The following is a 22,370-nucleotide window of genomic DNA, read 5'->3' as shown; positions in this document are numbered from 1 at the left end:
ACAACGCTATGAGACTAGATATCAATTACAGGAAAAGATCTGTAAAAAATACAAACACATGGAGGCTACACAATACACTACTTAATAACGAAGTGATCACTGAAGAAATCAAAGAGGAAATCAAAAAATACCTAGAAACAAATGACAATGGAGACACGACGACCCAAAACCTATGGGATGCAGCAAAAGCAGTTCTAAGAGGGAAGTTTATAGCAATACAAGCCTACATCAAGAAACAGGAAACATCTCGAATAAACAACCTAACCTTGCACCTGAAGCAATTAGAGAAAGAAGAACAAAAAAACCCTAAGGATAGCAGAAGGAAAGAAATCATAAAGATCAGATCAGAAATAAATGAAAAAGAAATGAAGGAAACAATAGCAAAGATCAATAAAACTGGTTCTTTGAGAAGATAAACAAAATTGATAAACCATTAGCCAGACTCATCAAGAAAGAAAGGGAGAAGACTCAAATCAACAGAATTAGAAATGAAAAAGGAGAAGTAACCACTGACACTGCAGAAATACAAACGATCATGAGAGATTACTACAAGCAACTCTATGCCAAGAAAATGGACAACCTGGAAGAAATGGACAAATTCTTAGAAATGCACAACCTGCTGAGACTGAACCAGGAGGAAATAGAAAATATGAACAGACCAATCACAAGCACTGAAATTGAAACTGTCATTAAAAATCTTCCAACAAACAAAAGCCCTGGACCAGATGGCTTCACAGGCAAATTCTATCAAACATTTAGAGAAGAGCTAACACCTATCCTTCTCAAACTCTTCCAAAATATTGCAGAGGGAGGAACACTCCCCAACTCATTCTACCAGGCCACCATAACCCTGATATCAAAACCAGACAAAGATGTCACAAAGAAAGAAAACTACAGGCCAATATCACTGATGAACATAGATGCAAAAATCCTCAACAAAATACTAGCAAACAGAATCCAACAGCACATTAAAAGGATCATACACCACGATCAAGTGGGGTTTATTCCAGGAATGCAAGGATTCTTCAATATACGCAAATCAATCAACGTGATACACCATATTAACAAATTGAAGGAGAAAAAACATATGATCATCTCAATAGATGCAGAAAAAGCTCTCGACAAAATTCAACACCCATTTATGATAAAAGCCCTGCAGAAAGTAGGCATAGAGGGAACTTACCTCAACATAATAAAGGCCATATATGACAAACCCACAGCCAACATTGTCCTCAATGGTGAAAAACTGAAACCATTTCCACTAAGATCAGGAACAAGACAAGGATGCCCACTCTCACCACTATTATTCAACATAATTTTGGAAGTTTTAGCCACAGCAATCGGAGAAGAAAAAGAAATAAAAGGAATCCAAATTGGAAAAGAAGAAGTAAAGCTGTCACTGTTTGCAGATGACATGATACTATACATAGAGAATCTTAACGACTCTACTAGAAAACTGCTAGAGCTAATCAATGAATTTGGTAAAGTAGCAGGATACAAAATTAATGCACAGAAATCTCTTGCATTCCTATACACTAATGAAGAAAAATCTGAAAGTGAAATTAAGAAAACACTCCCATTTACCACTGCAACAAAAAGAATAACATATCTAGGAATAAACCTACCTAAGGAGACAAAAGACCTGTATGCAGAAAATTATAAGACACTGATGAAAGAAATTAAAGATGATACAAATGGATGGAGAGATATACCATGTTTTTGGATTGGAAGAATGAACATTGTGAAAATGACTATACTACCCAAAGCAATCTACAGATTCAATGCAATCCCTATCAAACTACCACTGGCATTTTTCACAGAACTAGAACAAAAAATTTCACAATTTGTATGGAAACACAAAAGACCCTAAATAGCGAAAGCAATCTTGAGAATGAAAAATGGAGCTGGAGGAATCAGGAGAAATCAGGCTCCCTGACTTCAGACTATATTACAAAGCTACAGTAATCAAGACAGTTTGGTACTGGCACAAAAACAGAAACATAGATCAATGGAACAGGATAGAAAGCCCAGAGATAAACCCACACATATATGGTCACCTTATCTTTGATAAAGGAGGCAAGCATATACAGTGGAGAAAAGACAGCCTCTTCAATAAGTGGTGCTGGGAAAACTGGACAGCTACATGTAAAAGTATGAAATTAGAACACTCCCTAACACCATACACAAAAGTAAACTCAAAATGGATTAAAGCCCTAAATGTAAGGCCAGACACTATCAAACTCTTAGAGGGAAACATAGGCAGAACACTCTATGACATAAATCACAGCAAGATCCTTTTTGACCCAGCTCCTAGAGAAATGGAAACAAAAACAAAAATAAACAAATGGGACCTAATGAAACTTAAAAGCTTTTGCACAGCAAAGGAAACCATAAACAAGACCAAAAGACAACCCTCAGAATGGGAGAAAATATTTGCATATGAAGCAACTGGTAAAGGATTAATCTCCAAGATTTACAAGCAGCTCATGCAGCTCAATAACAAAAAAACAAACAATCCAATCCCAAAATGGGCAGAAGACCTAAATAGACATTTCTCCAAAGAAGATATACAGATTGCCAACAAACACATGAAAGAATGCTCAACATCATTAATCATTAGAGAAATGCAAATCAAAACTACAATGAGATATCATCTCACACCAGTGAGAATGGCCATCATCAAAAAATCTACAAACAATAAATGCTGGTGAGCGTGTGGAGAAAAGGGAACACTCTTGCACTGTTGGTGGGAATGTAAATTGATACAGCCACTATGGAGAACAGTATGGAGGTTCCTTAAAAAACTAAAAATAGAACTACCATATGACCCAGCAATCCCACTACTGGGCATATACCCTGACAAATCCATAATTCAAAAAGTGTCATGTACCAAAATGTTCATTGCAGCTCTATTTACAATAGCCAGGACATGGAAGCAACCTAAGTGTCCATCATCGGATGAATGGATAAAGAAGATGTGGCACATATATACAATGGAATATTACTCAGCCATAAAAAGAAACAAAATGGAGGTATTTGTAGTGAGGTGGATGGAGTTAGAGTCTGTCATACAGAGTGAAGTAAGTCAGAAAGAGAAAAACAAATACACTATGCTAGCACATATATATGGAATCTAAGGAAAAAAAAAAAAGGTCATGAAGAACCTAGTGGCAAGATGGGAATAAAGACACAGACCTACTAGAGAATGGACTTGAGGATATGGGGAGGGGGAAGGGTAAGATGTGACAGGGTGAGAGAGTGGTATGGACATATATACACTACCAAATGTAAAATAGATAGCTAGTGGGAAGCAGCTGCATAGCACAGGGAGATCAGCTCAGTGCTTTGTGACCACCTAGAGGGGTGGGATAGGGAGGGTGGGAGGGAGGGAGGGAGACACAAGAGGGAAGAGATATGGGAACACATGTGTATGTATAACTGATTCACTTTGTTATAAAGCAGAAACTAACACACCACTGTAAAGCAATTATACTCCAATAAAGATGTTAAAAAAAAAAAGATTTCGATGCCTCTAGGTTCCTCAGAGCAACATCAAAATAGGGGCTGAGTTTTATCTCATCTACTTTATCTCCAAATGGCAATTCTAGATTAAACATGTAAAGTCACATCCAGCATTAAAAAATTAAAATGACAGTGAACCTTGGTTATAATTTGCTTATTTCCAGTAATGTACTATACAGCCAATGTCATATAATTTAAATATCAATGATACTAATTTTTAATATATGTGTCAATGTTATTAAAACAGCCATATAAACTTCGTACTGTGTTTGGAGTCAAAAATATACTTTAATGCTTGTAACATGAACAACAAAGTTTCCTTGGTAATCTCTACTTACAGAAATGGCAGTAATAAACATTAATAATCTTCTAAAATTTAGATTAATTACTTTCATTGCAAAACGTTTAAGTGATCACACCGTAACTCAAGTTTTTAGGTCACTTGAAATAGTATGCTCTGGGAACTCATTGGTAAACTTTCCAAAGGGCATTTAATGCTGGCATTGACTTGTTGGCTATTTATGCTCGTTGGCGGGGCATACAACTCTGAGTATAATTGCAAGTGGTTTCTGATTTCCCGCCACCCCCCTGCTCCACCCTGCCAAAAGAAGTTCTTAATGCAGAGAATATTGTCTCCATTCTGAATAAATCTTTGGCATATTTTCAAACAGAAAAGCACTGTAGTCATTATAATCTGCCTGACCTACTATGGCCCTAAGAGATTTTGTTGGCTAGCACTATGGGCTTAGAACATAGAATAGAACATATTTTTCTGGAAACTAGTTTGCAGAGTTCTTGGTGGCATTGCTTAAATACCACACGTTGTCAAAACTGTCTGATTAAACATGTAATCCCTGAACCTAAATTCATTCTCAAACAGGACTCTACGGATTTCAGAATGATCCCTACCACTCTAACTTCTTTTACTGTTTCTACTATAGAAATCTGTCAATCTACCTCAATATTCCTATGACAGTGTTGAATTTTTCCATTTTGAATCTTATGAATTTGGAGCACAGACGTCACCAACATGAAGTTACTGCCTACAAGGCTTGAAGTTTTTTTTTTTTATTTATTTTATTTTATTTTTTAAACATCTTTATTGAAGTATAATTGCCTTACAATGGTGTGTTAGCTTCTGCTTTATAACAAAGTTAATCAGTTATACATATACAATATGTTCCCATATCTCTTCCCTCTTGCATCTCCCTCCCTCCCACCCTCCCCATCCCACCCCTGTAGGTGGTCACAAAGCACCGAGCTGATCTCCCTGTAAGGCTTGAAGTCTTCAGAAACCAAAGTATTCTCTAAAACGATGTTCCTCAAACTTTAATATGCATAAAAATGACCTGAGAATCTTGCTAAGACGTAGATTCTGATTCAGTAGGGCTGGGGTGGAATCTGAGATTCTTCATTTCCAACAAGCTCCTAGGTGATGCTGATGCTGGAAGTCCTCTACAGCAAGGCTCTAAAAGACACACCGGATAAAATCAAGCAGTTGACTTACGGCAGCTTATTCTTTAAGATGTGTAGTTCTAAAGCATTTGTGAAAAATATTTTCCTCCTACCTTATACTAACTCTTCACTTAAAGAGAATCAGGTATGAAGGGGAGGGGCTGCCAAATGTGGACACACAATGGAGAAATGTTCCTCTTTTCTACCAATCTGAAACTTTGCAGGTTGGCTCAAAGAGGCTGAGTCTTAGAGGTTTACATGACAATGTCTGCATACTAAACTGGAGGAGTCGTTCCTGAAGCTATGCCAGGATTGTCAGGGTCAGCTCTGATGGAATGGTCATATGGAGACAGATGATGATGCCTGGGATGACTTTCTATACCAAGTCTTTGTAAGATTTTCAGAAGATACCCATTATGAATATAGATACAATTAGATGCATTTATATGCAAGTTTGTAGATACGTATGGATGTGTATGCATATGTACATTTATGTGTGTTTACTCCAGAACAGAAGAAAGGAAGAGGACACAATTTTTTTAAACCAACATCACAGAGAAGAACACTAACACATAATTATAACTGGGTTTGCATTTCCTCCAATGGTTTCCATCCTCGGTCCCATCTGTCATTTAATCATATTGTTATAGCTATTGCTTGACATCTTGTCTTTATCATCTCACCTATGTATTGCCTTAGACAATATTTCCTGTTTGTGGCTGTCATGGAATTCAATTTCAGTGAATTTCACCAGCAAAGTTCCATGAACCTAAAAAATGTTTAATATGACCATTGGGTTAAATTATCTATGCAGAGTACAGTCAGTTACTTAGTGCCAGGCAAAACAAATTCTTTATTATTTCCTACCTTCTAAACTTTTTCCCATTAAAATTAATGACATGGTGAGAAAGTATAGGAGAAACGAATTCAATAGCTAGTTCCTTTTTCATGGTAAAAGACTATACCATAGTGAGAAACCAGTATATTTGACTTTGGAAAACTGTCTTTATTTCATTTGATTACTGTCCTGTTATAAACAGATCACTATTCTGCAATGGGATGTTAAATAGGAGTATATTCCCTATCAAATATTAAATACCATGAAAATTTTCTCTCTTGAATTGGAGCAACTGCATTCCTTAAGAGCATTTATGAATCAATATTCATACAAGAATAAATATCCCTTATCTGCAAAAGATGTATGAGAAAATCAGATTAAAGTTATTACCTTTACAAGAATTTAATGTTAAATTACATTTTAAAGAACTCTCAGTGGAGCTAAGAATCAGGCAAGTAAATTCTACATTGTTTCCACGTACTTAGTAGACATAATATACATTTCATTATTTGCATGTATAAACCATTAGCAGTAAAAAAGAAATGAACACACAAAACATTTGTCCCTGCAGTAATCATACATGCTGTAATAACCTTGAGAAATGAACTAGAAAAATCCATCTTAAAAAGCCACATTCAGTACTTTATATGGAAGATACAAGTACAATAGCCAATGGATTAAAAAAAAACTGCTGCTTCTCAAGCATGATTTATGATATTGTTATTACATTTAAATAAAAATAACCTCTAAGTTCTATTTAGAAATAACTCTCTGAATTGCTATCTAGGAGGAATTTAAATGGATTTATATTTGGAGCTGATATATTTGTATACAGATCTGAAGAGTAATTCCCCCTTGTTTATCAGTAATCTGGGAATCCTGTTTGGAAACACCGGTTTTTAAACATACATTTGAAAAACTGGAGAGTTGTGCTGAGTATTTTATCTTGTGGCATGCACATAAATATATGTCTGTATTATACCACTGTTAAAATAAGAAAGGTCTACTTTAACTCTTGGTCATCAGTTCCTCATGGCACTGGTACCATTAACAAGAGGTGTTTTCCTAACCTGATTAATCATACATCACCTGGGAATTTTATATATTACCTAATTCATATGGATAAGAACTCATACTAAGAAATAGGTGTACACACGTACACACACACACACACACACACAAACACATACACAGCACCAAGATCCAAAACTCTTGAAAAGGTTTTTATTAATTCACAATGACCTTAATGACATGTGACACACTGTGCTACATAACTGCTACCAACAATTTCTCACATTTAAAGAAACCATATAGATTTTCCTAATTCTGAGGTTCTTTGTGAGATGGTACCATCCCTTAACTTACTGAATTTTTACCTGTGATGGGATAGAGTCAGAGCACAGAAGAATGGGATTCAAGTGTCAAGAAAACCAGCCCCATAACCTTAGACTGTGGTCATGACTCCCACATGTACATTATCTTAAGCCTGAGTCATTCTTCACGGCTCATGATCCATTTTTAATTGTAATAGTAAATCAATATTTGTGCAATTATATAATATGCTGCCATAGATTTGAACTAAAACTATGACTGCTTTGCTTGCATATCCATTTATAAGTCCTGGATGGAGTCGTAACAGGGCTTCACTGTTTATATGATTAAATTTATAAAGCATTTGATAAAATATAAGTTTAATACTTGGCCTTTGTGGTACATCAGTTAGTTTTCTTTTAAGTGATAATGTATAATACCAATTACGTTTTAGACAAATGATATATATGACCAAAAATTACCTTCAAGAACATGGAAATGAAGAAAGTACTTGTAGTTTCCATCTAGAAAATACAAAATGATTAGTTTCATTGAAGTTTCCTGTTAGATGTAGGTACCAAAGTAGTCATTTGTTTTCCATCTTTTAATTAATTAATAGACCAATATATGACTTTATGAAACTGATTACTTTTGAAAGTATAATATAATGGCTGACATATTTTAGCTCTGATTTCTATCAAGAAATCTTAGAAATATACTAACAGCATGAGTCCATCCTTGCTGATAGGAAAAGCACTTATCCATGGGAGATACATTCATTCTTGTAGGGCAGCACAGTACCAACTGATAAATCATCCACTCTGGGATTTGATGTCAGAGGCTAAAAGGACTCCTTTTGTTCTAATACTAATATGTTATTGTTGGGGAAAGCTCAGCTTTATAACATTATAATTACAATGTCTTTCTAATTTTTTCTTTTTCACTGATAATGACAGTGGCAGCAAATGATAAAGTTTATGTTCCACATCAAATATTCCCTTGCTCTGTTGAGCACTGTCTCCTTCAAATAATTTACCTCTCTCAAAACCCCCCAAAATAATGCAGGAAGCTGCAAGAAAAATAAAGTGTGAGATGTTGCAACTAGATTACAAGTATCCATGATGTCTGTAATCAATTGTTGGAAAGAGACAAATTCAGGTTGCCCACCTTTTGCCTTGGCCTCAGAAGATGCCTGATTCACCATGATTCTTTAATTGCTAACTCCCTGCCTTTCTCCTGGATACCATTGGTGCAGGCCTTCTGCTTTTGGTGAACTTGCTATATTTATTTATTAGTTCTAAGAGTTTTTGGAAGATTCTTTGGGATTTTATAGATAGAAAATCATGCTTTCTGTAAACAAAAGCATTTTATTTCTTCTTTTCCAATCTACAGAACTTTTGTTTCCTTTTCTTGTCTTATTCACTAGGTAGGACTTCCAGTACAATGTGGGCTGAGAGTAGTGAGAGGACATTCTTACCTTCTTCCCAGTCTTGGGGGGAAAGTGTCCAGTCTCTCACCATTAAGTATGATGTTAGTTATAGTTTTTTTTGTAGATGTTCTTTATCAAGTTGAGGAAATTTCTTCTGTTACTAGTTTTCTGTGAGTTTTTAAAAAATTATCATGAACACATATTGAATTTTCTCAAATGTTATTCCTGAAGCAATTAATATAATCATGTGATTTTTCTTCTCTTGCCTGTAGATGTGGTGGATTGATTGATTTTTGAATATTGGACCAGCCTGCATACCTGGAAAAAATCCCACTTGTATGTGTAAGTTTATTTATTCACTGTTGGATTGGATTTGTTAGTACTGCGTTGAGAATTTTTGTGTCTACATTCATGAGTGATATTGGCCTACAGTTTTATTGTAATATCTTTATCTGGTTTTAGTACACTGTGGTATACTTAGGGGACAATGTTCATGTAGAAGATGAATAGTTGCTGATTGACTGAAATATACCAAGGTGATCCCCTAAATCAAGAAGAGAACTGAGGCCTTGCAGCACAACCTGGGAGTGCTTATTGGCAACAATGGTTGCTGTCTATTAGTGAATGTCTCTGGGAATTTTTTTTCCAGAGAAAGACGTGTATGAATTTTTCTAAAACATTTTGCATTGGTTTCCTCAGGCTGCTGTCACAAAGAACAGTCGGTCTTCAGTAGCTGCTGATGCAGAACCTGTGGATAAAGGAGGGTCCCACTGTATCATGCTATTTTATGTAAGGGATTTGAGCACTGGTAGATTTTGGTATCTGTTGGGGGAGGAGGTATCCTGGAACCAGTCCCCCAGGGATACTGAAGGAGGACTATACCACCAACCGGATGGCTTAAAACAACAGAAATTTCTTCTTTCTCAGTTCTAAAGGCTAGAAGTCCAAAATGAAGGCATCAGTAGGACCAGGCTCTCTCTGAAGTCTCTAGGGAAGAATGCTTCGTTGCTCCTCTCACTTCTGGTGGTGGCCACCTCTGGTGTCGTACGGCTTGCAGCAGCTGCATTACACCAACCTGCTTCTGTCATCACTTGGCCTTTTCCCATGTGTCTCTTCTGTGTCTCCAGGTGTGTCATGGCCTTCTTACAAGAACACCAGTTGTGGATTTAGGGCTCACCCTGACACTTCAACCAGTACAGTCCTCTAATTGAATAACAAAAAAATGTCACGCAGACACATTTTATTGTGGCCTCTAACTTCCTCTCAGGGAGCTCCCCACATACGTTTCCTAGATGTGTAGGAAGCTCATACTGCGAGGGAGGATAACAAAGGTGACTCAGTTTCCTCATCCCGACGTTTGGCTATTTTTCCCCCCGGTCCTATATTTCCCAACACTTAGCGGAACACAGCAGACAAATCTTTCAGGTTTCCACATACCCCATTTCCTCACAAGAATCTATCGGGGATTTTTGGTGGGGGAAAGGTTCTTATTTAATCTGATAACCTAGACCAGGATGTGAGGAGAAATTCTATTACTCCTTTAAAAAGAATAGAAATGAATAAATGGGCATTTAAGAGGCATCTTCTAGAGCTGCATTAACTTGAATCAAAGGCAGGCCTTTGAGGGTCGGCATGGCAATGGCTGCTAGAAAAGACACTTTGGAGCAGATGGGCATTTAACCTTTCTAATCCTGCCAGGTACCTGGTTTCCTACTTTGTCTGCATTTCTAACTGCCCTGCTTGCCAACAGCCTGTTTGTATGGAGGTTTGCATAATACTTATTACAAAGAAAGGCGGCTTTCTGGCATCATTAGAATAACAAGGGTTAGAGATTATTTGCCATGGATAAGGTTCCTTTGTATTTCATCTTGTGAATTTTTATCTTCAGAAGATTTTATTATATGATTTTTAATGCTAATACAAGATAAAATGTAATTTTGTAGTTATTGGATCAATAAAGTTCTTGCAAAAGAACAGTTGCTGAATGACAAAGGGAAAAGTTTATTTCATTAGCCAGCTCCGGAGCTGTTACTTCACAAGTATTGTTATTAAGTGAGTTCTAAATGGGAAAAGAGACATAGCAGGGAGCCATCAGAATACAGATTGGAAACTTCAAATTATGTACCTATTATTGTTTTGGTTTAAAGAAAAGTCATCAATTTTTCCAGCAATGCCTATAGTTAAAATATGTTTTAATTTCACTAGGTTTTTATTACGTTAACTGGAAATATATGCACACAAACGTTCTTGTCTATACAATTCTTTCTGTTCCCTTATCCTCTAAGGAGAGTAGGGTGTTAATTTTATGGTATAAAAAAGAGGATCCAAAGAATTGGATTTGCCAAGTCCTGGCTTAAACAAATGAAATTTCCATTGAACAGAAGGAAGAACTATCTGGCCAAACACTCAGACTCCAGAATCAAAGACTTGTTCATCTGGAGGAGTGTCATGCATCCAACTTTCACCCCCAGTTTTGGGTGGTTCATGATGTTATATAAACTCTCACCCACATAAGGAATAATGGTGTGGGGATTCTTGAGGAAAAGCCAAATTAGCAGCTTTGTGCTTTCCATTTTGAGGCTGAATTCATGCACAGCTGATAACATTCAAATCTCATCTCATGTGAAGAGACAGGAGAAAATGAATTGTTGTTGCTTTGAGCAGGACACTGTTTCATTTCGTGAATGCAAATTTTTTGGCTCTTTGATGCAGCTCAAGATTCTGCTTATTATAAATGGAAAACAGTCTGTCGTGCTTTGGCATTTGTATTGACACGCACAATATCAGAGTGTACTAGGAGGAGATATTTTATTTTGTTTCAGCTAACTTACTTCATGGACACACTTAAAACACTGTACCTACAACAGGAATGTCAAAAGCTTCAGATGGCAGTTTCTAGTAAGGCATGGTCATGAATAAAAATAAACAAAGTGGAACAAGATGCAATATTTTTTCCTTCCTTCATTTGGAATTCAAATAATCTAATTTTTTGGATTTGGCTGTTTTTAGATTTACACTTATGAATGAAAAGCCGGTTTTAAATAAGATCTGTTCACAACCAGATTACTGAGCCCCAGCTACAATAAAATATTGATAATTTGTGCAGTGTTCTAAAGAAGTACATAAATTTTGGTTTTGGCAGTTTGGACTTAGTCACTGAGAGGGGAGACACCCACTTCTCCACTTACACCTGATGATGATTTATACCTGATTATATCTGCTTTAACATGTTGGAAAAATGATCCTGGATTTTGATTCTTCTCTCCTCAGTATTATTTTGACTGCTAGAGCCAGCCTATATCTTAAAGTTTGAAGTTTCAATTGGGGAGCAGCCCAGAGGCTCTGGAAGATTCTCACTTAAGTTTCGTAGGTTAGGTGAGGTTAGAACCTGATTCTGACTGGTCCACAACAAGAAAGAATAATCAGGTGACAAATAACATCTTTCTCTTTTGACATTCCCCCACCCATCTCTCCAAAAAAAAAAAAAAAAAAAAAGAGACAAAACAAGCTAGGCTTATCTTTGCTTACCTCTGACAACAATTCAAGAAATATTGAGTGTGACTATGTCTTAAGTGCTGGGACTATGATGACGAACGGGGCTGTCACAGATTCTGCTGATAAGGATCTCTCGCTCTAGCCAGGAGACAGATGCTCACATGTGCGATTCCAGTGCAACTATTAAGGGACGTGACATGGTCAGCTCAGGTGCTGACAGGGCACATAGCAGGAACATCTACACTGGACTTGATGGGTCAGAAGGCTTCCTGGGAAGGTTGTGTCTCCAAAGGACCTGGAAGGATAAGCAGGAGTTAAGCCACATGAAGTTGGGTAGAATAGAATAAGGGAGTTCTGGGAAGGAGGACTGGAGAGAAGTAAGACCATGATAGGATAAAACCTGAAGTTTAAGTATCGCTTTATGGGGGGATTGGGAGGGATGGAACAAAGGCTGGGAATGGAAGCATAGGTACTAAAGGACCTTGTGTGCTACTTGAAGAAATTTAAGGGTGAAGTGGTTAGGAGGTTCTTGCAATAATTTATTTTAAGCCTGTGTCTTAACTATAAGTGATGGTTAGCATTATTGAATGAAACAGCTAAATTTTCCTGCTTCTTTTTCCAAATACTTTAGATATTGTAGAATATGCAAAGATTCAAATGTAAGGATTCCTATGGTAAATTTCTCTTGGAATTGAATGTAAAAAAAACTTCACCATAAAATGTTTATACATCCTTTTATCAGAAAATAAAAACTGGAAAAAATAATTTTGCCTTATAGGAAGCCCAAAACACATTTTGTGTTGCATTCCTTCAAGGTATCGAGTATATATTCTTTAAAATGTCTTTTGGTCATTTTCATTTTCTTGTTGAAAAGTGTTTTGATATTGTTAATTGTCCAGAATTTACTCTAGAAGTAAACAGGTATAAATCATGTATATATCTCAAAATAGAAACATCACGTCCATTTCCTAAGTTTTTCATTTTTAACCAATACTTTTGGTTCATACTTTCATAAGGGGAATTTTTGATCAAGACAAAAATGCTAACAGAAAGGATAATCACACTGAAGTCTTTGAAATTAAAGTATAACCAAAAGAATAACTGAATAGCTAATTATTCTTCACTGCCGTGGGGATTACTAGATAGTCAATAGCCCAGAAGAATATGTAGGTAGGTAAGTGGGTAGGTAGGTAAATGGATGGGTGGATGGATGGATAGATGATAGATAGATAAACAGATAGATAGACGGATACACAGCTATCCGAACTATAACGTGAATATCAGCATAATGCTTTATCCCAACATTTGAGCTCTAGGTGTGTATGTATACAAATATATGATATATATAAGGTATATATATAAGATATATATATCAGATATATGTATAAACCTTATGCTTGATATAGAAATCAAATATATCAGGGACTTTATATGCCTTCTTTGGTCATCACCATGGATATATGTATATCCCACCCTGCTCCCCAAAGGATTAACATTTCCTGGCATGCAACAGGTAAAGCAAACCAGTAATTCCCAGGCCCTAACAACCCCAAACCAAAAATTCAGCCAAGCTGGAGTTACTCAGTTTTCCTGGGTCTCTCTGACGTACACATGTTATTAAACTTCTGTTTGATTTTCTCCTGTTAAAAAAAACTCAACCAAGCTGACAAAAAGGGGTGGGAGATCCCACTAAATTAACAAGAAAGAGATAGAGTGAGACAAGAATTTGTTACCTGGTCCTGCTGGCCCTCTTTGGACATAAGTAGATTTTACTCTTTAGCTTCAAATGGGAATAGCAATTTGGCAAGATATGCACAATACTTGAAACTGGATGAAAAGGACAGGAGAATTAAGAGACTATGAATTCCCTAGGATGCTGTATATATACGCTTTTAATAGGTTTCTGTCAAAATTTTTAAGAAAATTAAGAGATTAAATTTTTTCGTTAAATTGAATACACAGCACAAGAAAATATATGCCAACTTTTTACTTAGCCACACATTTCACATCTTCAGTTAATATCCAGTAACTTTTTAATACCAACTTGAATATATTAAATTTAAATATTTTTATTATTTGTAGACAGGCTTTACAGCAACATAATTAATGCCTCCCCTTCATCAAAAATCTATAATGAATATTCTTTCAACTAAAGATTTTACCCTAACATGACAAGACTACGTTTAAAATCTAAAAACAAATGCCTCTCTTATACATGTTTATTTTTTAAAGGAACTAAAATGATGATCCTCTTTTCTGAATAATATATTTCAGAAAGGCATAGAACATTCTTCAATATTACAGTGATAATTATAAGAAAAGGATAGAATTTATCTTATGTCATCCTATTATATATTTTTTCTACCCCAAGATCTTACTAAATGTATCCCCCTGAGTTTAATTTCAAGTCTTTGAAAAAGATATAGTCTTAAGAAATCAGAAAGGAATTTAAGCTCCAATTCAGAAAACATCATTTTCCTACATGGAAACAGTTGGAAATCACATACTCACACCATCCTTTAATTTAATATTCAAAAGAAACAACATCTGAAAGAGAAACAGTGGGCAGAAGGCAGTGTGATGACAAATTACAGTAAGCAATACAATTACCCTTAGTCTTCATAGAGTACTTTCCATTTTCCAGATCTTTACAAGACATGAAATGAAAACCTTCAGTTGCCCAAGAGGTAGATGATGAACCCATTTGCCAAATGGGAAACTGAGGCACTACTATGCCTTCCCACAGGCTGTAAAAATGGTCAGCAACAGAATCAAGATTAGAAGCAGGAGGAGCCGGATGCAGCTGTATACACGTGGCTGTCCAAAACATGTCAACGGAAGGACAGGAATACTGTTGGTCCACCCCTGCGGCTACACTCTATCTTGCTCTGTGACACACACAGCTGATGGAAGTTTCAAACTCCATTTAAGGCTAACAGCACATCTATTCTCTAATGTCAAACCCATGAGATCAACAGGAGGAATGATTATTTGCAGTGCCATCCTCAGACTCAGGAACGTAGGCTATGTTGAAACTACATAGAATGTATTTCAATAAATGAGATCAAGACATGAAAAGCAAAATTAAAGGACATCTTATGCAATAATGAAAATTACAATTTTAGTTCAACATTTCTACTCTTATTCTACAAAGAGATGTTTATGCGTACAATTAAAAATAGATTATCAAACAATTGGATTTGAAATAAAACACATCTGCATGCTGATGTGAGACTTGATCTGCATGCTCTTAAATTAGGAGGGAATAAACATAGTATAATTTGACTCTGTTTTATATTGAACACATCTCTTTTGAGAATACAGAAATGTATCCTTATTCACTGCTAATGATTTACTGAGCTCTTCAAATACATTAAAGCACTAAAGAAAATTTGATTATTTCACCGAGCAGTGGTATTCCAAAAAAGCAATATGGCCAGAATGGAGGTACACTTGGTGGGGGATACTTGGTTGGGGATGCTTGGTGGGAGATGCAGGAAAATAAACAGCAGTATTGTTGTCCTTTAGGCTCATAAGAATGATGCCCATTGGTGCCAACCCCGCAGTTACTGTGTGAGTAGCCAGTACATTAGGGACACGCTAACATAGATGACACTCAGCAGGATCCAGTTTATTCTTGTGATGGGCGGCCTGTGGTTACCTGTCACGCGGAGGATGACATTGGAAGAGAGAATGCCACTAGAGTTTTGGGCCCGAGCCACATAGAGGCCCGCATCTGCCTCGCATACCTTTGGAATGAACACCGAATGTCTTGTCTCCTTGTGTAAAACCTGCAAGTGCCCATCTGCAGACAATTTCTGGCCCTTCTTGTACCTGAAGCAGAGAGTCAGTTTTTAAAGTCAGGATCACTGTTTATTCACATCATTTCCAAGTTCTAATAAGCACTGCAATTCGGCCCATCACTACTGTAATATTCTCTAGCATTAGCAGGAACTCTGTAGCAACCACAAATTCCAGTGGGGCTGTTTATCCTTCAAGCAGAGGTTGGCAACTGGTAGCCACAGACGTGCTTGATGGGCTCAGACTGTGTTTTTTAAAAACTGAATTTTTGGACATTTACCAATTAGAATATTGCATATGAAAATTCAGATATCCAACTCCTCTTAAAAAAACTGGGCCATCTGGTCACACTGGGCCACCATTTGCTCATGGCAACAATTACCTCAAATGGGAAATGGTACCTTCTATTTGACCTGTGTCATTCTTTTAGCCGCTATGAAACAGCAGCTTGTGACTCCTTGAAATCTATGGGAGCAAGATTCATCTTCCCATCAGACTCATCCCGCAAGATCCACAGGAGAATACCAATGCGCCGCTTTAGAGGAAGGTACTTACATAGCACTTCCTGGCGAGATGAGTTCATTTAATTTTTGTGAATTAATTTCATTAGAAGAAAACAATTTCTAATTATAAAAGGCATTTATTCAATTGATTACTGTTAATGACACGTTTCTAAGAGTTTCCTACGAATATGAGCACTTAGCTGCATCATTTTACAAAGCAAATAATTTGTTTATTTTGTATACTCTAGATTCTTGTTTATTTATTTATCCCCATGTTCTTCCACACAAGAAGTGGTGACAAACCTGAACGATTTTCTATTCCCATTGCCTAAGTGATAATTTTGCATTTTTCTGAGTGTCCTAAGAATGATTCCCTGATAGTTTGCCAGTTGTTAACTGAGCAAAATTGTTGTCAATTCGAGGGCAAGATATTTTTTCACAATACTGCAGCAGTTCTTCAACAGTAAATACTAATCAAGTCATTTTTTTGTGTGGACCAAAACAAGAAACACTTCAGACAACATTTTTCTTTGGAGTGAACTAATATTTAATAATGAATTAAATGATGATATTAAATAATAAATTTACTGATATTTAAATTCATAAATACAAAATGCCTGATCTGTAAAAAACATGCAATTGTAAAAACAACAAAATAAGATGAAAAGCATAAATGGCTGCACGGTAAACCCAAGTGCAATTTCTTTTAATAATCTGAGAAACGAACATTCTCTCATAAACTCTTTAGAGAGCTGATCCACACTTCAAGTACCATCAACAGGCACACACAATAACTGAAAGAGTTAATTTAATGTTTACTGAACTAGTATGATAAATAAATGCTATTTTACTTAGTTTATAAGTATAAACTCATGCTTACGTATTTGTAACTTTGTCCTCAAATAAATATACTTAAGGTTGAAAATTTTTCTAAACGTTTAAAAGTAACCCACATATTAAGAAAGTTAGAACTGCTTTTATGATAACAGTGATATAGAACCTGTGTTCTGCCGTTTACTTTTATTAAAACAAATTGGCTAAAAATAGTGATGTGTCTAGAGTAAAACCACATTGTTCACAGCTCAGTTATTACGTCACCTTTCAAAAATGGCTTTATTACCTGTCACTAGAAGCAACTGTGAAAGAAATATTTTTATTCCATCTTTCACACTGAAGAAATGTATAAAAAGAAATCTTAGTGAGATAAATATTACAAAAGTGGCATGTGTGACTCTGTTGGAAGAGGGAAAAGATGGAATGGGTAGATGACAGAAAAGGGAAAAACCCAAATGCTTATGTTTTTTAATTGAATACCAGATGTTAAACCAAGTAAATGTCATGCTTATGTAGGAATAAACAATAGGAAAGAAGTTCAAGCACAACCTTTAGAAATGCGGAATGTTAAACTGAAACCAAAAAATAGTGCAACTAAGTTGCAGTGCTTTTGGAGTTGGTTAAGTCATTATTTGATATGGTTACCTTTTCTTTAAGGGTATCAGCCATGCGGCTACAAAAATGAGAGTTGGGGGTTCGATGTGAGATTGAATCATGCAGCGTTGCAGTGACCTAGAATATTAATCAGCTACGCCTAAACCTTTAAGTTAGTGCACACAGAATGATTTGCTCAGTGATTCAATTTGTTTCTGTTTATGGCTTGTCGTTATAGGCTACCCACCATGTCAGTGTAGGCTCTGGAAATCCTGTTACTTCAACTTCCAAAGTCACTGGAGAACCTTCCATGACAGTTACATTAGACAAGAGCCTGGAGAAATTAGGGGCCTGGCCAGCTAGGCTGACCACGCTGTTCTTTGCTGAGGTACCTTTAATCTCTTCTCTGGGAATCATTTGCCTCTGACAGGCCTGGCTGGAGCCTGGCTGAAACCCGAGGCCCGAGCTTGCATCCTGGGAAGCATGCAGCCTATTTCGGGTTTTAGTGACGTTATTATCAGCATGCGTTTTCTCCGGTGTTTCTAGCAAACCTCCCTGAGCCTGGGGGCGCTGGTGCAAAGCTCGCGCATGCACTTCACTGCACATGCTCTCTGGAGGTTTAACACTGATTCTGTGGAAGTCAGTACTCTCTTCCAGAAATCCTCGGGATGTTAATGGGGGCTCAGCTTGGAACTGGGGGGAAGGCTTCTCAACATGACTTGAAAATGTTTCTCTCTTATCATTGCAAGCATCAGCAAAAGCAGCAGGTGGCGGAAGGCCAGACTCCGGGGCCTCTCCTGGACCGCTGGCCCCTGTCTGCGTCCCGTGGCCGCTTAGGTGCCGGCGGAGGGACGGGAGGGCACCCGCCTCCAGCTCCATGTCAGACGGAGAGAGGAGGGAATTGGGGCTTCCCGGGAGCGGAGGCAGGGAGACGTCATCGGGCGAGACACACTCATATTCTTCTCCTGAAAGCACATCCACGGGCAGGAGCAGGCCTTGGACAGCACCCTCTTTGCCAGGGACCAGCTGCTTCACTTCCCGTGGAAGCTGACCCTCTCCTGCTCCATTGACCACCAAGTCGTCCGCTGGCTTGGCCTGCTCCTTCAAAACGGAAAAGGCAAAGCTTCCAGTTAGTGGTTGAGTTTTCTTTTTCCAGATCTCAAAGTCAACTTCAGAGAGACAACTTGAGAAGACCTGCAGTGAGTGACAGCTGGGGCCCTGGCTCTGGCCTTACAGAACTTGAAACTGTTTGTCTGCTTAAGCTCAGCACAGCCCTGTCCCATGACTAAGGAATCGGTGTAAACCGACCTCCAGCCTCTGAGTGCGAGGTGACAGACCTTGTGACATAGAAGAGAGAAAGCCCTGGTTCTTATCCCTCATGATGCGGTCTGGACTGGATCCATGTCTTGCCAATCATGATCTGAGGAGTCTTCCTCTGCCAGCAAATTCTGGTTTGGTTTATTTATCTGTCTACACTTCACAGGATTCGTGGTTCCCAAATACCAGATGTTCCCTTTTAGGTGATCCTCAGACCCTCCTAGAATAACCCTCCTTTTTTCTCAGGAAAGCCATTCTTTTTTTTTTTTTTAATTATTGTGGTAAAATATACACAACCTAAAATTTACCATTTTAACCACTTTTTAAGTGTACAGTTCAGTGGCATTAAGGACATTCACGGTGTCGTGCAACCAACACCATTGTCCATCTCCAGAATCTTTTCATCTTTCCAAACTGAAACTCTGTGCCCATTAAACACTATCTTCCCCTTCTCCCATCCCCCAGTCCCTTCTACTTTCTGTCTCTATGAATTTGACAACTGTACGTATTTCATATAGAGAAAGCCATTTTTAATGACTGGTTTTATTTTCTAAAAGCCCCTCAGTTTTATTCTTACAATGAAAAATATCTATTGAGCATCTATTATATACTAGGTACCGTGCTAGGCATTGGAGAGATAAATGGTGAGTAAAAGTAAATATAATCCTTCCCTCTTGGAGATGACAGCCTAGCAGGGAGGTAGATATTAAGGGAACAATCCCATGTTGTGGCCTTTCACAGGAGAACACACCAACATACAGTAGAGGAACACTTGCCACTTGTCTTTCTGTCCCATGTGGAGCATAGCTCATGCTAGGAGACTGGGAAAAACAGTGATCCATCTCACACTGTTCTAGTATTTCTCTCCACTCACTGACGTCCATCTCTGGTTTGAGAAGAGGTTCAAATAACCCTTCTGGCATAGACTCAAAAGAATATTGAAGCTGAAAGGGATCTCATTGATCCCAACCTACTTGCTTTATATCCACTTCATTCTTTGCCTTTCCTCAGCATTTTGGGCACATTTTTACCTAATTAACAATTACTGGTTTTTGTCCTGTGGCTACTACTTGCACATGAGAAAGTTATGTCTTGCCTTGATTTTGAGTTCTTCATTTTAGCCCATAGTCCTGTTCTGGACATATACTTTACAAGTGATTTTTGAGAAATAAATGTGTTTTCAGGTTGAAGATTAGAAGCAAACCAAAACAATGTTCCTTCTACTATCCCACAGATATGACTTACCCTCAGAGAAAGCATAATCCCAGCTGAGAGAAAGTGGTTTCCTTCAGCCATTTAGTAGAAGTTTAAACCTTGGGTCTAAAGCCAGAAGTTCTTAAAAGTTTTTCTCATTAAAAAAATTACTAATGGGATAAAATATTTGCAAATGATGTGATCAACAAGGGCTCATACAACTCAACAACAACAACAAAAATCTCCCAATTGAAAAATGGGCAGAAGACCTTAATAGACATTTCTCCAAAGAAGACATACAGATGGCCAATAGGCACATGAAAAGATGCTCAACATTGCTAATTATTAGAGAAATGCAAATCAAAACTACAATGAGGTATCACCTCACACCAGTCAGAATGGCCATCATTAAAAAGTCTACAAGTAATAAATGCTGGAGAGGGTGTGGAGAAAAAGGGAACCCTCTTACACTGTTGGTAGGAATGTACGTTGGTGTAGCCACTATGGAGAACAGTATGGAGGTTCCTCAGAAAACTAAAAATAGAATTACCATATCATCCAGCAATCCCACTCCTGGGCATATAACCAGACAAAACTCTAATTCAAAAAGGTGCATGCACCCCTATGTTCATTGCAGCACTATTTACAATAGCCAAGACGCAGAAACAACCTAAATGTCCAGCGACAGATGAATGGATAGATAAGATGTGGTACATATATATACAATGGAATACTACTCAGCCATAAAAAAGAACGAAATAATGCTATTTGCAACAACATGAATGGACCTAGAGATTATCACACTAAGTGAAGTAAGTCAGAAGGAGAAAGACAAATATCACATGATATCACTTATATGTGGAATCTAAAATATGGCACAAATGAACTTATCTATGAAACGGAAACAGACTCACAGATATAGAGAACAGACTTATGGTTGCCAAAGGGGAGGGAGCTGGGGGGGAGGGATGGAATGGGAGGTTGGGGTTAGCAGACATAAGCTATTATATATAGAATGGATAAACAACAAGGTCCTACTGTATAGCATAGGAAACTATATTCAATATCCTATGATAAATCAGAATGGAAAAGAATCTAAAAAAAAAAGAACGTATATATATGTATAACTGAATCATTTTGCTGTATAGCAGAAATTAATGCAACATTGTAAATCAAATATACGTCAATAAAAAAATTATTAAATAAACACATATTCCGTAGGGAAGGCCCCTCCTTCTTCTGGTTTTCCTACCACAGCTTAGTGCCTCTCCTTCCAGCTCTCCCTGAATGTAGAACGTTTCTTTTCCTTTTCTCAGGGACTTTGATTCTACAACCTCCTGTTCAGTCTAAGGATCTTCTCTATGCCATTCTGATAGCCTCTGTTTGAACACTTTTTCTGAATCGGTGCTTTCTTTGAAAAGAAGTTTATGCTTTATTTGTGTTAAGAATAACTTCCTGTATTTATCACAGATCTGTCTTCCCTCAGTATCCACCAATACATCAGAATTGGCCTCTTGGGATGACATAGAAGATGTCCGACTGCTCTCCTCTTTTAACAGCCCTTTGACTATTTAGAGAATTGGTCCTGCAACCTCCAGGTCTCATTCTGCCTTAATTCCTGGAACTTTCTTCATTCTGGTCACCTTCGGAGGTCCCACTTTAATGAGCTACAAACTCCTTCATGGGAGGGCAGGGACATTTGTTGATCTGAGGCTCATGCAGGGGCAGGCAACTCCTCAATGACTTCTATGGGTAACATAGGCCCCTCTGGAAAAGAATAATGTTTAAAAATGGAAAATTTGCAACAGGCTTAGGAGAAATTTGGATCAAAGTCTGGGCTAGTCTCCCTACTCCTCACTCGCTCCTGGGGAGGAAGTGACTTACCTAATTGTGGGTTTGGAAGAAGAGACTGAGCCTGCCCAGCTCTGTCTCTTTGAGCCCCTCTCTTTTGGATGTGCCTTCCCTCAAGTGGGTGCATCCACACTGGCTCTAATGCATGAAAAACCTCTGTAAGGGAAGTCTGTGTTGTCTAGCTGTGCACCCAAGTGGCTGGGTAGACAAGTCTGTCTCAATCAGA

General features: G+C 37.6%; 1 protein-coding gene across 11 annotated transcripts in view; it reads right to left on the bottom strand.

Annotated features, from left to right (window-relative positions):
• Positions 1-4,770: 4,770 nt before the first annotated feature.
• The window catches only part of CCDC141 (coiled-coil domain containing 141), a 239,439-nt gene continuing 221,839 nt past the window's right edge, over positions 4,771-22,370 (bottom strand). For 5 of the 11 annotated variants that reach the window (XM_082397492.1, XM_082397494.1, XM_082397493.1 and 2 more), the window contains 2 exons: positions 18,030-18,883; positions 4,771-15,884 (listed from right to left, as the gene is read on the bottom strand). In XM_082397492.1, the coding sequence (XP_082253618.1) occupies positions 15,617-15,884; positions 18,030-18,883 (1,122 nt within the window). In that variant the 3' untranslated portion in view covers positions 4,771-15,616. The remainder of the gene's footprint in view (positions 15,885-18,029; positions 18,884-22,370) is intronic. The other 6 variants (XM_082397489.1, XR_014246176.1, XR_014246177.1 and 3 more) reach the window with 6 other exon arrangements.

Source organism: Balaenoptera borealis (genome assembly GCF_965194805.1).
Source record: "Balaenoptera borealis genome assembly, chromosome: 6".
Taxonomy (NCBI): Eukaryota; Metazoa; Chordata; class Mammalia; order Artiodactyla; family Balaenopteridae; genus Balaenoptera; species Balaenoptera borealis.
This window is presented reverse-complemented; position numbering and strand designations above follow the sequence as displayed.